Source organism: Corythoichthys intestinalis, chromosome 13 (genome assembly GCF_030265065.1).
Source record: "Corythoichthys intestinalis isolate RoL2023-P3 chromosome 13, ASM3026506v1, whole genome shotgun sequence".
In the NCBI taxonomy this organism is placed as follows: Eukaryota; Metazoa; Chordata; class Actinopteri; order Syngnathiformes; family Syngnathidae; genus Corythoichthys; species Corythoichthys intestinalis.
Window position 1 is genome coordinate 6,903,852 of NC_080407.1, and position 14,262 is coordinate 6,918,113.

The 14,262-nt window shown below is 40.5% G+C and overlaps 1 protein-coding gene across 1 annotated transcript; it reads right to left on the bottom strand.

The window, feature by feature from the left end:
- Positions 1-428: 428 nt before the first annotated feature.
- On the bottom strand, positions 429-13,574 carry smo (smoothened, frizzled class receptor). The gene is made up of 12 exons (XM_057855545.1): positions 12,943-13,574; positions 8,878-9,077; positions 8,603-8,812; positions 8,344-8,516; positions 8,057-8,276; positions 5,103-5,226; positions 4,943-5,035; positions 4,749-4,857; positions 4,488-4,673; positions 4,263-4,411; positions 2,087-2,221; positions 429-2,006 (listed from the first exon to the last, which is right to left on the bottom strand). Exons 1-12 carry the CDS (start codon positions 13,199-13,201, stop codon positions 1,474-1,476), a joined length of 2,391 nt encoding a protein of 796 aa, XP_057711528.1. The 5' UTR covers positions 13,202-13,574; the 3' UTR covers positions 429-1,473.
- Between the last annotated feature and the right edge of the window lie 688 nt (positions 13,575-14,262).

Genomic DNA, 14,262 nt, shown 5'->3' on the forward strand with positions numbered 1-14,262 from the left:
TTTTTTTTTTTTTTATTGAAGCAACGTTTTTGATTGAAGTAATGTTTTGCGTTTGGGCCACATTTAAGTTGCTTAAAAAAAAAAAATCTATATTTTCAAACAAAAAATCACTTAAATCAAAAAAAAAAAAAAAAAAATTCAATCATAGAAAAAAAAATTTTGAATGCGAAAAAATATTTGAGACTCAAATATTTGCATTTGCACACATTTAATTTTTAATTTAAAAAGTTTTCATTGATTTTAGCAATCCTTTTTGTGTTGGGGCCATATTATGGGTAGGACATTGGTGTCTAAATCATTAAATCTCCCCAAAAAGTTGCTTCAATAAAAAAAAAAAAAAAAAAAAATATATATATATATATATATATATATTTTTTTTTTTTCTCCAAACAAAGATAAAAATAATTAGCAAAATAAAATTGCCCTCCCCGAATTTTTTTTCTTTTTTAATAATATGCAAAGCAATTGACCGTCAAAAATTTTGACAAGTTACAAAAAATATCTTTCTTGTTCATTTCATTCATTTTTGTTGTTTCCTTTAATGCTTTACAACTTTTATAAATATATATAGGAAAGTCAATGACATGCAATGACACTTTTCGGCCACCGGGGGGGGGCTGGCCCCCCCTTAAACTCCGCTAATGTTTGGAGGGACAATGACAAGCAGTACTCAATTTGGACATTTAGGGATGTAGTTTCTAAGGGGTGTACTCTATATAAGCTGTTATATAAGCTGCACACAGACTACTTTTCATTGTGTCAAAGTGTCATTTTGTCAGTGTTGTCCCATGAAAAGATATACTTAAATATCAGCAGAAATGCGAAGGGTGTACTGACTTTTGTCATACACTGTAAATCTGTACAAATAATACTTTGCATGACATATATGAACAAAGTATATACACGATCACAAAGAGAGACATTGTGGAACATGGAATGCAATACAAGGATTTTGTGTATTGAAATAATACTAAAAGAAAGTGAAACATTGCTACCTACTGTGCATCGTGTGCTTTTTTTTTTTTCTTTAAAGATTGTGTCACTCATTAAAAAAGGGGAAAACTAAAAAATTTGAAATTATACGACAAAACAAGTGTCTTTTTCCTTCTATTGTTGAGTATATTGTAAAAGCAACATACTTTAAAGTTCATACATGACCATTTTGAGTGTTTACTGGCCAGAAGAGACACAGTACGTATGCAAAAATAGTTTAGTCTACTTCAATGGTTACCTGCCATGTCACAAGAAGAAGCTTCTCAGAATAATCTGCACAGTAGTGTTCTTTCAAGCCATTTTATAGCTGCCTCATCTGTACTATTGTAAAGTTGTATTGGATGGAAAAAGTTTTTTTTTTTTTTTTTGTTCATTATCCCTTTGCTTTAAAAAAGAACTAAAACAGCTTTGTTCAATGTAGGTGCACATAATAACTTTGAAAGTATCCAGCACTTTTTCTTAGCTTACTGTCAGTGCAATTTAGAAGTCTGATTCGGCATCCATAAGCTCCGCCTCCATCAGGTTAGTCCGCGAGTGAATGGGACCGTACCCTACACGCCGGCCCGCGGGGACCCTCGCCACGTGCGCCATTCTCTCCGACAGGCCCTCCTGGAGGCAGCTGGCCGGGTAGCGCCGGCCAAGACCGAGGTCCTCCGGCCGGTCTGAGAACACGTCTCGCACGTAGCTACTCCGATAGGGCGGCAAGCGGCAGCGCTCGTCACCGGGCAACGGCGGAAAGGATCCCGGTAGGACATTGTCCTCCGGCATCTGCAGCTCCCGCAGGTTAGCCATCAGGCCGGGATGGCAGGGCAGCTTGGGGAGGCGGGGCACGGAACTGCGGCCGAACTCTCGCTGAGGATAAGCATGGGGATCCGCTGCTGGGATGGCCTCCTCTTCTGCGGAAGTGCGCACCTCCTTCCTCCTCTTTTTCTTCTTTTTCTTTCGTTTGATCATTTCTGGGGAGATTTCGGCCTCCACCATCCACAACCTGTTCCTCTCCTCTGGTGGAGGAACTATTGGGAAAAATAACCCAAAATATGGCATCCAACAAGAATCCAACAACTTTCACTTATCAATAATGTAATATGATTACCTGGCGTTCCTGTGGGAGTGACCGAGATATCCTGGGGCAAGATAGCGCCTCGTCGGGCCACCATCTTGGTCACGTGCTGCGCCCACGCTGAAGACATGTCATTGGACGGCTCGTTGATGTTAAAGTTGATCCCAGCTAGAGCAAAAAGCAAAGCATGCTTATACTAGAAACTGCAGTTTCTGGAGAAATTACTCTGGGTCTTTGCTATGTAGGGATACAGATCTTAGCCCCGCCCAATTTTGTTTGGAACATTTCGGGGACAATATCAGGTCACTTCTTGTTGATTTGGGGAACACGTTCTGGTCATATCAAGTCATTTTGGGGGCGTGTCCTGGTCATAACAGGTCATTTGGGGGGCGTGTCCTCATCATAACAGGTCATTTTTGAGCGCCTTGAAAGGTGGAAAAGCGCTATATACAGTAAGTATAACACCATTTACCATTTGGGGATATTTGGGGGGCGTGTCCTGGTCATATCAGGTCATTTGGGGACATTTGGGGCACGTTTCCTAGTTGGCAACATTTGAGGGGTGTGTCCTGGTCATGTCAGGTCATTTGGGGACATTTGGGGGGCGTGTCCTAGCCATATCAGGTCATTTTGGGGACATTTTGGGGGCGTCTCCTGGTCATATCAGGTCATTTGGGGGGCGTGTCCTGGTCATATCAGGCCATTGGGGACATTTGTGGGGCGTGTCCTAGTCATATTAGGTCAATTGGCAACATTTGGGGGGCGTGTCCTGGTCGTATTAGGTCACTTGGGGGACGTGTCCTGGTCATATCAGGTCATTTGGGGACATTTGGGGGGTGTGTCCTAGTCATAATAGGTCATTTGAGGACATTTGGGGGGCGTGTCCTTGTTGGCAACATTTGGGGGGCGTGTCCTGGTCATATCAGGTCATTTGAGGACATTTGGGGGGCGTGTCCTAGTCATATTAGTTCAATTGGCAACATTTGGGGGGGCGTGTCCTGGTCATATCAGGTCATTTGGGGACATATTGGGGGCGTCTCCTGGTCCCATCAGGTCATTTGGGGGGCATGTCCTGGTCATATCAGGTCAATTGGCAACATTTGGGGGGCGTGTCCTGGTCATATCAGGTCATTTGGGGACATTTGGGGGACGTGTCCTAGTCATAACAGGTCATTTGGGGACATTTAGGGGACGTGTCCTAGTCATATCAGGTCATTTGGGGACATTTGGGGGGGCGTGTCCTAGTTATATCAGGTCAATTGGCAACATTTGGGGGGCGTGTCCTGGTCATATCAGGTCATTTGGGGACATTTGGGGGACGTGTCCTAGTCATATCAGGTCATTTGGGGACATTTGTGGGGGCGTGTCCTAGTCATATCAGGTCATTTGGGGACATTTGGGGGGCGTGTCCTAGTTATATCAGGTCAATTGGCAACATTTGGGGGGCGTGTCCTGGTCATATCAGGTCATTTGGGGACATTTGGGGGACGTGTCCTAGTCATATCAGGTCATTTGGGGACATTTGTGGGGGCGTGTCCTAGTCATATCAGGTCCTTTGGGGGGGCGTGTTCTGGTCATATCAGGTAATTTGGGGACATTTGGGGAGCGTGTCCTGGTCATATCTGGTTATTTGGGGACATTTGGGGGATGTTTCCTAGTCATATCAGGTCATCTGGGGACATTGAGGGGCGTGTCCTAGTCATATCAAGTCAATTGGCAACATATGGGGGGCGTGCCCTGGTCATTTGGGCCCATTTGTGGGCCGTGTCCTGATCATATCAGGTCATTTGGGGACATTTGGGGGGCGTGTCCTAGTCATATCTGGTCATTTCCTGTTGATTTGGGGACATTTGTTTTTTGCCATTGAAAATGAATAGGTAATTTGGACGTCCATGGCCGTCAATAGCATCGACTAACAGTTGCGTCAATGGAATCCAAGTACATTGGCATCAATAGAATCGACAAACATGGCTGTCAATGGCATTAAACAAAGTGAATGCCATTGAAAATGAATGGGAAATTTGGACGTCCATGGCCGTCAATGGCATCGACTTCCATATGCATCAGTGGAATCTGGGAAATTTGAGGGACACATCCTATTGATATCTGATCATTTCCTGTTGATTTGGGGACATTATATAATTAGCTTTTATTTTGGTAGTGCAATCATCTGCAACTTCATGGAACCTTTAGTTTTTCACATCCTTACCTACGGGTCCATCATGTGACAACGTGTGCATACTGAAGGACAACTCCTTCTCGGGGTCTTTGTGCAGCTCCTTCCGCATGGCAAAGGCCTTGGCGATCATCTTGCTCTTTTTGATCCTCTTGGGTTCGTTGTCCCCACGTCCAATGATCCTAAAAGAGGGTATCAAAAAAAAACTGCGTCGTCTTCTTAATCAAGCAGAGGGGAATTTTTACTGGACGTGCTTACTTGCACCATGTTCGCTTCCAGATGAGGATGGTGGCCTTGGTCCACACCCACGTGCTCATGGCGATGCCGGTGCCAAACATGGAGAACAGGTTGATTTTCTCCACCATTAGACTAGGTCGGTTCTTAATGGTGCACTCCGGGATCGGCTTGTTGCTTTGGGAGGCGATGGTGACATTAGCCTCGCAACTGTCAAGAATCACGGCGTAAAAAGCTTGAGAGCCACTAAATTACAATGGAAGTAAGCAAGAAAAAAAAACATACAGCACATATTCCCTGAAGCTCCTCTCCCATTCGGCTTGGTTGAAGAAGTCGTAAAAGTGACAGCCAAAGGTGATGAACACGAACCCGAATGCTAAAAACCCAAATATGCCTGACAAGGATGAAAACATATGTAATTTGAGAGGCTTTGCATCACAAAACAATCATATCTCATCTGGAAATGGGAGAAAATGTACCAAGTCTAAGCATGGTCTCATTGATTTTGCTAGCTGCCTTCTCGCTCAGTAGTCCAGGATGGTTACTTTTGATCGAGAACAACGTCATGACACCTATCAGGACAAATACGCTTAGATAATTGACTTGGTGAGTGTTAAGGCGAGACTTAAATGGGCTGACCTCGAATGAGAAAGTAGCCACCAACCACCAGCACCACGCCGATGGGCGCCAGCACAAAGCCGGCGCGGTACCTGTAATTCTTGTAGCCCACGAAGCAGATTCCGCTCACCGAGTCGCCATCCACCTAATCGTGAAAATACAATTACTGTAATTTTCGGACTATAAGCCGCTACTTTTTTCCTTCACAGCATGTTGATGACCACAAAACGCATTGTCAGCAATAAAATTAACTGACATGAATATCTAAAATAACAAGTTGACAACGAGCGTTTTTTGTGGTTGCAAAGATCGTCATCCACTGAATTTGGTACGCCCGCCGGTGTCGTGCCAATGTAGTTACCCCAGACAAAAATTGTATCCCCTGGGCGGAGCCATATGGAGGTAGATTTGTGTCTTTATTATTCTATCAAAAAAAAGTTGCTTCAATTAACCTTTAATGCCAGCAATATGAAGTAATTATCAGAGAACCCCAAAATTTGAAAAATAAGGTCCAAATGAAACTTTTTTTTCAAATTTGTAAAAAGAAAAGTCAAAATGAATATGTGTAATAAGCGCTCAGAAAACGATAACGCTTGCGAAATCCTGTTGTTTTTCTCACGGAACCTGCAGATGCATGTGCTGACTTGCATACATCATTTTTTTTCCCAAAAAGAAATGTCAAAATTCTGAATTAGTGTCAAAATCATGAAATTTTAGGTGTATCAAATGTGATACATTTGGCAATATAGGGTTAAAAAAATAGTTGCTTCAATCAAAATATATATTTTCAACCCAAAAAAAGTCGCTTCAATCAAAAAAAATGTGTTTGAATGGAAAAATGAATTTGAAACTAAAAAAAAAAAACAACAAAAAAAAATGCATTGTGAAAGCCTTTTTTCTTCGATTAATTTTTATTTATTTTTTTGATTGAAGTTTGTTGATTTGTGTTTGGGCCACATTTTGGCTAGGACATTTTTCTCTTTATTATTCGATTAAAAAAAAAAGTTGCTTTTAAAAAAATATATATACAGTAATTTTCAGACTATAAGCCACTACTTTTTTCCTTCATTTTGAATACTGTGGCTCATAGTCCAGTGCGGCTTATTCGTTCATTTATTTGGGTTAAGAGGTAACACTTTATTTGACAGCGGTGTTATAAGACCGTCATAATGATGACATTACACTATGGGCATTACTGAATGCTTATGGTGGATGTCATTAAGTGTCATCCGGCAAATTATGTCACTAACTCCATTTATGTCCAGCTCGGATCATTTACATCCATTCAAAAGTGAGATAATCTGACGGATGACACTAGATGACATCTGTTTATTAATGCTCATGACAGTGTCATGTCATAATTATGATGTTCTTATGAATGTTTGATGACGCCACTGTCAGATAAAGTGTTACCAAATACCATAACTAGCAATTAATGAAACAACTGGAACAGTAACTGAAGAAATAGTAAGTACAGAACATGAATTTTGATTGTTATTTACAACTGTAGCACTGCAATGCATGCTAAGAGGCATGTTAGACAACAGTGTTGACAGCATGTGGCAGCAGAGGTTGACTGTCTCCCCCAAGGGAACAGTGATGGCCAAATGAAGCTTCTTGAAGCAATGAAGATTTGCAGTCAATTCGTTAAAAGCTTTATGGCGGTTCATATGGTCTTATGACAGTCGTATCATGCCGCTGTCGAACAAAGTGTTACTGATTAATAGCTTTTGGTGTAAATATCCCATAATATAGCTAGTATAGCCGTGGTTTATAGTCCAGTGCGGCTTATAGTTCAATGCGGCTTATCTATGAACAAATGTTGTTTTGTTGACTAATTTGGTGGGTGGCGGCTTATTGTCAGGTGCGCCTTATAGTGTGAAAATTACGGTATATATTTTCAAAACGAAAAATCACTTCAATAAAAAAAAAAAAAAAAAAAGAATTTCATTCATAGAAAAAAGTTTTTGAATGCGAAAAAAATATTTGAGATTGAAAAATTTGGCCAAATGAAGCTTCTTGAAGCAATGAAGCTTTGCAGCCAATTGGTTCAAAGCTTCATTGTGGTTCATTTGGTCGTAGGACAGTTGTTTGATGCTGCTGTCAAATAAATTGTTACGAAATACCATAACTAGCAATTTATGAAACAACTGGAACAGTAACCGAAGAAATCATTAGCACAGAACATGAATTTTGATTGTTATTTACATCTGTAGCGCTGCAATGCATGCTAGGAGGCATGTTTGGCGACCACAGTACTGAAAGGTGGCAGAAGAGGTTGACTGTCTCCCCCAAGGGAGCAGTGATGGCCAAATGAAGCTTCTTGAAGCAATGAAGATTTGCAGACAATTGGTTCAAAGCTTCATAGTGGTTCATTTAACTCATTTGCTCCCAAAAACGTATAAATACGTGCATTCAAACATTTTTTTTGATTGAAGTGACATTTTCTTCAACTTTTTATTTGATTGAAGCAACTTTTTTTTTTTGATTGAATAATAAAGACACAAATCTACCTCCATAAAACTCAGCTATTTTCCAATCCTGATGTCTAAAGAAAGGAAAAAGATATGAACTAAAATTTTTCCCTGCTGTAAGAAGAGTCTAATCTTTCTTTTGGTGGGTTCCATGTTTATATAGCAATAGAAAAGAATTTTCTGTGGGCCTTGCAAAATCAGTCAAAATCCAGTAAAACGGCCGGGAGCGAAGGGGGTTGCACCGGTGAAAATGGCTATGAGTGAATGAGTTAATCTTATGACAGTCTTATGACGCCGCCTGGAAATATAGCGTTACCGGTTAATATCATTTGGTGTAAATATACCATAATACAGTGAGGACAGGTGCGGCTTATAGTCCAGTGCGGCTTATCTATGAACAAATGCAGTTTTCGTGTCATATTTGGTGGGTCGCGGCTTATTCCCAAAATGACTGTAACTGTGAACTGAAATTCTACAAATGGTCGAACAGACTTTTTGTACCTCTGCAATGGCTAAAATGGCAACAGTGAGAATGAACGGGATGGACCAGGTGACCATGTGGAAGTAGGAAGTGCGCCCGGTGAGCGGCTGCTGGGTAGTGCCGAGCGCCTTAAAGGAGGTGTGCCAAGCGTAGGTCAGCATCACGAACCAAATCACACCCGACATGAGCGAATAGTACACGATGATGAAGATGGTGACACATGACAAGGTCTCGGAAGAACTGTAAAGGGAAAAAAAAATGATTAAATTCCAACAATTTCTCAGCAGACGGTTTTAGGCGGACGTACGAGGGCTCGCCGAGTCTCATAGTGTTGTCGCTCTTGCACACGATCTCTTCACGCGCGCCGTCCATAAACTGCGCCAGCCAACCGATGCTGCCCACGAAGAAGCAGGCATTTATGTAGAAGAGGATGACGGCCGGGTAGCGGTTGGAGTTTTTCCAGTCGGCAAGAAACGTGGCCTGGTGGGTGACAAAGAGTGGTCGAGACCACTTTTCAGGATAACTTTAAGGAGATCTCGAGTGATCAGAAAAAAGACGAGAAGTACCAGAGTGAAAAAAGTGCACAGGAGGGTGATGGTGCCAAAGTAGGCGATGTAGGCATGCATGTCATCGTGCTCCTCTTCGGTGAACAGCGGGTTGTCGCACTGGATGCCGCAGCCTTCAACGTCTTTGTACCAGCTGGACTGGATGTCCGTCTTGACTAGCGGCGCCTCACACTGGCCCGACGTGTTGAATTTTAGCTTCTGAACCTCGTTCTGCGACCCAAAATCTGTCCTTTAAAGCAAAATCCTGATGGCAAAATTGAACAATTTGTCCTTACCGAGCAGCCCACTGGGAATTTGTCGCATTTGAGAAAGTTGGGCCATCCGCGCTCCTGGTCTACGATGCTACACGGGCGACGGGTGGCCAGACACAAACTTTGACTTGGCAGCTCCACCCGTCCGTTTTCACATTTGGGCATGTAGACCGCGCACAGCAGCGGCTGGATGACGGACCAACAGCGAGGAGCGTTGCGCAAACCTGCACAAATAGGAGGGCAGTTTTTAGAATTTTCTAAATAGAAAAAAGTGAGGATTCTGCTTGTCATAAAATATGTAAATACATTGAATTTAATACAACAACTCAGGATAAATACTAGGGTTGTTGCGATCAAGTTTTTTTGCTCCCGATCCGATCGTTTTAGTTTGAGTATTTGCTGATCCCGATATTTCCCGATCCGATTGTTTTTTTTTTGCTCCCGATTCAATTCCAATCATTCCTGATAATTTTTCCCGATCATATACAGTACATTTTGGCAATGGATTAGGGAAAAAAATGAATAAAACTCGGACGAATATATACATTCAACATACAGTACATAAGAACTGTATTTGTTTATTATGACAATAAATCCTCAAGATGGCATTTACATAATTAACATTCTTTCTGTGAGAGGGATCCACGGATAAAAAGACTTGTGAATTTGTATATTGTGACTAAATATTGCCATCTAGTGTATTTGTTGAGCTTTCAGTAAATGATGCTGCAGCCAAGCCCCAATGCATGATGGAAAGTGGAACAATGATGGGAAGTACAACCATGACTGTGCGTCGTGCTACCAATGGATATATCTTCTCTGCTTTGAGAAATAATTTTAGATATTAAGACAAAGACCAATTGTCACCTTGCTTCCCCACATTGCTTCCCATGATATTTCTAATCTTAGGCAGAGGGATTGTAAGGCTTTAGCCAATTAAAAAAAGGCTCCAAAGGCTGCCAAAATTCACTCTACTCATATTACGCTGCCTTTTATCTCTCTATATTGATAAAACGGCACCAATACAGATTAAGCGCGACAATGAGTGAAAGGGTCGTGCAGCGCATTTATTAATGGTGTTAAATATTTAAACGTGACACAATTTTTAATCAATTAATTGCCGCCGTTATCGAGATATTTTTGATAACCCTACCTTAAGCCTAAATTAAAGACTCTGGATGAGTGTAGCATATTATGTCTGTCACGTTTAATACAATTAGAAAACGATTTAATTCAAATATACTGTTTATATATTAAAAAAAGGCATGGCCGATATTTTTTTGCCGATTCCGGTACTTTGAAAATGACGTGATCGGACCCGATCGATCTCTAATAAATACACAACGGCGTAAGTTTGCATAGGGACGGTAGGGACAGAACACTAACAATTTTTCAGGCGGCTCAAATTGTCCGTACCAACTTTTAAGCAACCTTATTTACATTAGATAATGTGTTCAGTTACAGTGGGGCAAATACGTATTTAGTCAACCACCAATTGTGCAAGTTCTCCGACTTGAAAAGATTAGAGAGGTCTGTAATTGTCAACATGGGTAAACCTCAACCATGAGAGACAGAATGTGGAAAAAAAAAAACAGAAAATCATATTGTTTGATTTTTAAAGTATTTATTTCCAAATTAAAGTGGAAAATAAGCATTTGGTCACCTACAAATTTAAGTGTTAACGAGCAGTTGGACAGGTGTACCTAATAAAGTGGCCGGTGAATGTATATATCCGTCTTGTGTCTTATCTTTCCATTCCAACAATAATTTACAGAAAAATATGGCATATTTTAGAGATGGTTTGAATTGCGATTAATTATGATTAATTAATTTTTAAGCTGTGATTAACTCGATTAAAAATTTTAATCGTTTGACAGCCCTATTTTATGCACGAGAGATGCCGGATCTGCCCAAATAAGTCCCGGAGGCCGGAACACAGGGAGGCCAAAATCAAGAGGTGCCGGATCTTGTTCCGGCAGGATCAGTGGCGCCACCAGAGGGTGGCCACGGCCACCCCTATAAATTGGTTGGCCACCCCGCTTGCCAGTATATCGTTAGATTGTTGTATCATCAGTTATGCATTTCATCCCAAATGAAGGCATTTATTTTGTTTTGTTAAATGTAGGGCTGTCAAATTTATCGCGCTAACGGGCAGTAATTAATTTTTTAAAATGAATCACCTGAAAATATTTAGCGCATTTAACGCATTCGCGGTACGACTCATTCACGCATTGCCGCAAACAGCCTACAATGGCGCTGTTTTACTTATATAGAGAGATAAGAGGCAGAGTTGAGTAGATACAAGCATTCATTGAGGCCATGCTTTTAATTGGCAAAAGCTTTGTCATCTCTCCCACAGGAACTATAAATATTGCGGGAAGCGACGTGGGGAAGAATGACAGGAGTTGATCTTTTTCTTAACACCCTGTAGTGTACTCAACGCAGAGAAGATATAGCATTTGCAGCCACAACACACAGTCATAGTTGCACCACTTCCCATCATGCATTTGGGCAGAACAGTTAAGTCGCTACAGTATCATTTACTGAAAGCTCAACAAATACACAAGAGGGCAATATTTAGTCACAATATACAAACTCACATTTATTCTTTAAGAATTACAAGTCTTTCTATCTGTGGATCCCTTACACAGAAAGAATGCTAATAATGTTAATGCCATCTTGTGGATTTATTGTTATAATAAACAAATACAGTACTTATGTACAGTGTGTTGAATGTATAGATCTTATCTTTCCATTCCAACAATAATTTACAGAAAAATATGGCGTATTTTACAGATGGTTTGAATTGCGATTAATTACAATTAATTAATTTTTAAGCTGTGATGAACTCGATTAAAAATTTGAATTGTTTGACTGCCCTAGTTAAATGTACACCTTATGCCTAATATTAGGGCTGTCAAAAGTATCGCGTTAACGGGCGGTAATTAATTTTTTAAATTAATCACGTTAAAATATTTGACGCAATTAACGCACATGGCCTGCTCAGACAGATTTAAATGACAGTAAAGTGAAATGCCCAAATGTTAATTGTGTTTTATGGCGTTTTGCCGCCCTCTGTTGGCGTTTGGGTGCGACTGATTTTATAGGTTTCAGCACCCATGAGCATTGTGTAAGTAATTATTGACATCAACAATGGCGGGCTACTAGTTTATTTTTTGATTGAAATTTTTACAAATTTTATTAAAACGAAAACATTAAGAGGGGTTTTAATATAAAATTTCTATAACTTGTATTAACATTTATCTTTAAAGAACTACAAGTCTTTCTATCCATGGATCGCTTTAACAGAATGTTGATAATGTTAATGCCATCTTGTTGATTTATTGTTATAATAAACAAATACAGTCCCTGTGTACCGTATGTTGAATGTATTTATGCATCTTGTGTCTTATCTTTCCATTCCAACAATAATTTACAGAAAAATATGGCATATTTTATAGATGGTTTGAATTGTGATTAATTACGATTTATTAATTTTTAAGCTGTGATTAACTCGATTAAAACTTTTAATCGTTTGACAGCCCTACCTAATATATACATAACACAATAAAAAAAGAATTGTTGTGGAACTCAAAATGTTGACTGGACAGTTATGGACTATGCACATTAAATCATTAGTAACATCAAATATTACACAATACACCAAAGTATATCAGTAGCCGTGTCCTTAAGTCTTTCTGATAGTTTTCCCCTGAACTTTTTACTGCAATAATATAATGAAAACATGAAATTATGGCTTTTAGTTTTGGCCACCCCAAGATTTTAAGTGGCCCCATCTGGCCACCCCTATGAAAAATTCCTGGAGGCGCCACTGCAAATTAACCCCTGGACCAAACCTACGCCTTGTAAATACAGTATAAATAACAGCGCCGTCAATTATTGCAGACAAGAAAAATTGACTAAAGATTGACCACTAGGGGGCTGAAATGCATGACATGAATGACTGTCCGATATGCAGCGATGTATTGACATTTCAAGATGGAATTTCTGGTGTTTCTATTTGCAAATCCAAACTTTTACTTATGACTATCTATATTTTTGGCTGTAAAAGTGTGATTTTAAACTCACCAGACCACATGGTGAGCTTCTCAAAAGCTTCCTCCTGGGAGATGGAGTCCTCTGCCAGGACAAGCGACGTGTGCGTGTACGGCAGAGGTGAACCCAGGCATGTATTGTACTTGAGCGCCTCGCACGTCGTCGTCATCTTGCATTTGTCCTCAAATATGGTCGCGTTGGGGGACAGCTGCACGGCGCCTTCGCAGCAGCAGGCCAGCACGCACAGCATCCCGTACAAGCCAACAAAGGCGCTCCAAACTTGGGAGGACATTTTGGGAAGGAGAAGAAGGGGGGAAGATTAAATCGTGCAAGAATGACGATAAAGTTGAATCAGGCAGCTTCAAAAGTAAGAATTCCGAAAAAGCTCCAAAGACATTTTCTTTTTTCTTGCTCGCAAGGATGAGCCAAAAAGATAAGCGCAAGTTTAAGGACGATGCAAAGTTTTTCCTCCCCGAAATCCTTTTCCTCCCCCCTGGCTGATTCTCCCGGATTCCATCGTTAAGAAAAATAACTCCCACAAAATGATCAAAAGCGCCAATGTGAGGAATCCAAAAGTTAGTAGTTAGGGGGTTGTTTACGGGCAAAAATGTCGAGAAAGTTGCGGATTCGCCCTCCCCCCACATCCGAAAAATCTCGCCATGAAAAAGTGTAACTGGAGATCCAGTGGCATGCGCATGCGCGAAACACTTTTTCACCCTCCCGTCCTCTTCCTCACCCCCCCCCCCATGAATTTAGAACTCCTGTTTCCCAGCTATGCAGATTTGCAACACACAGGATCATTTTAAATAAAACTTTAATAGTATAAAAACATCACCGGCAAATTAAATTTGAACAAATTTATCATCAGCATATCAAAACAAGATATTTTTCTCACTCAGTCCCTTGCATATACAACCCCGAACAAAAAGTATGGAATCACCAGTCTCGGATGATCACTCACTCAGACATTTTGTCATGTAGAACAAACTCAGATAAAAAAGCTTGAAAAAATAACGAATTAGTTAAAAAGTGCAACTCTTTAGCATTCAGATACAATAAAAGAAATGAATAAAAAACATTGTGGTCAGTAAATGTTACTGTTATAGAGCGAGTGCACGTAAATATATATGGAATCACTCCATTCTGAGGGGAAAAAAATATGGAATCATTAGAAACAAATAAAGAAATAACTAAACACACTAAACCTCTGGCTTTTATGAAAGCTTGCAGTCTCTGAGGCATGGACTTGTCCAGAGTCAAGAATCTTCATTGGACAAGGTGATGATGCTGGAACTTTTGTTTGGTGCTGTTCCAGTGAGATTTACAAACCTGACTGCCTGAAGAAAACATCAA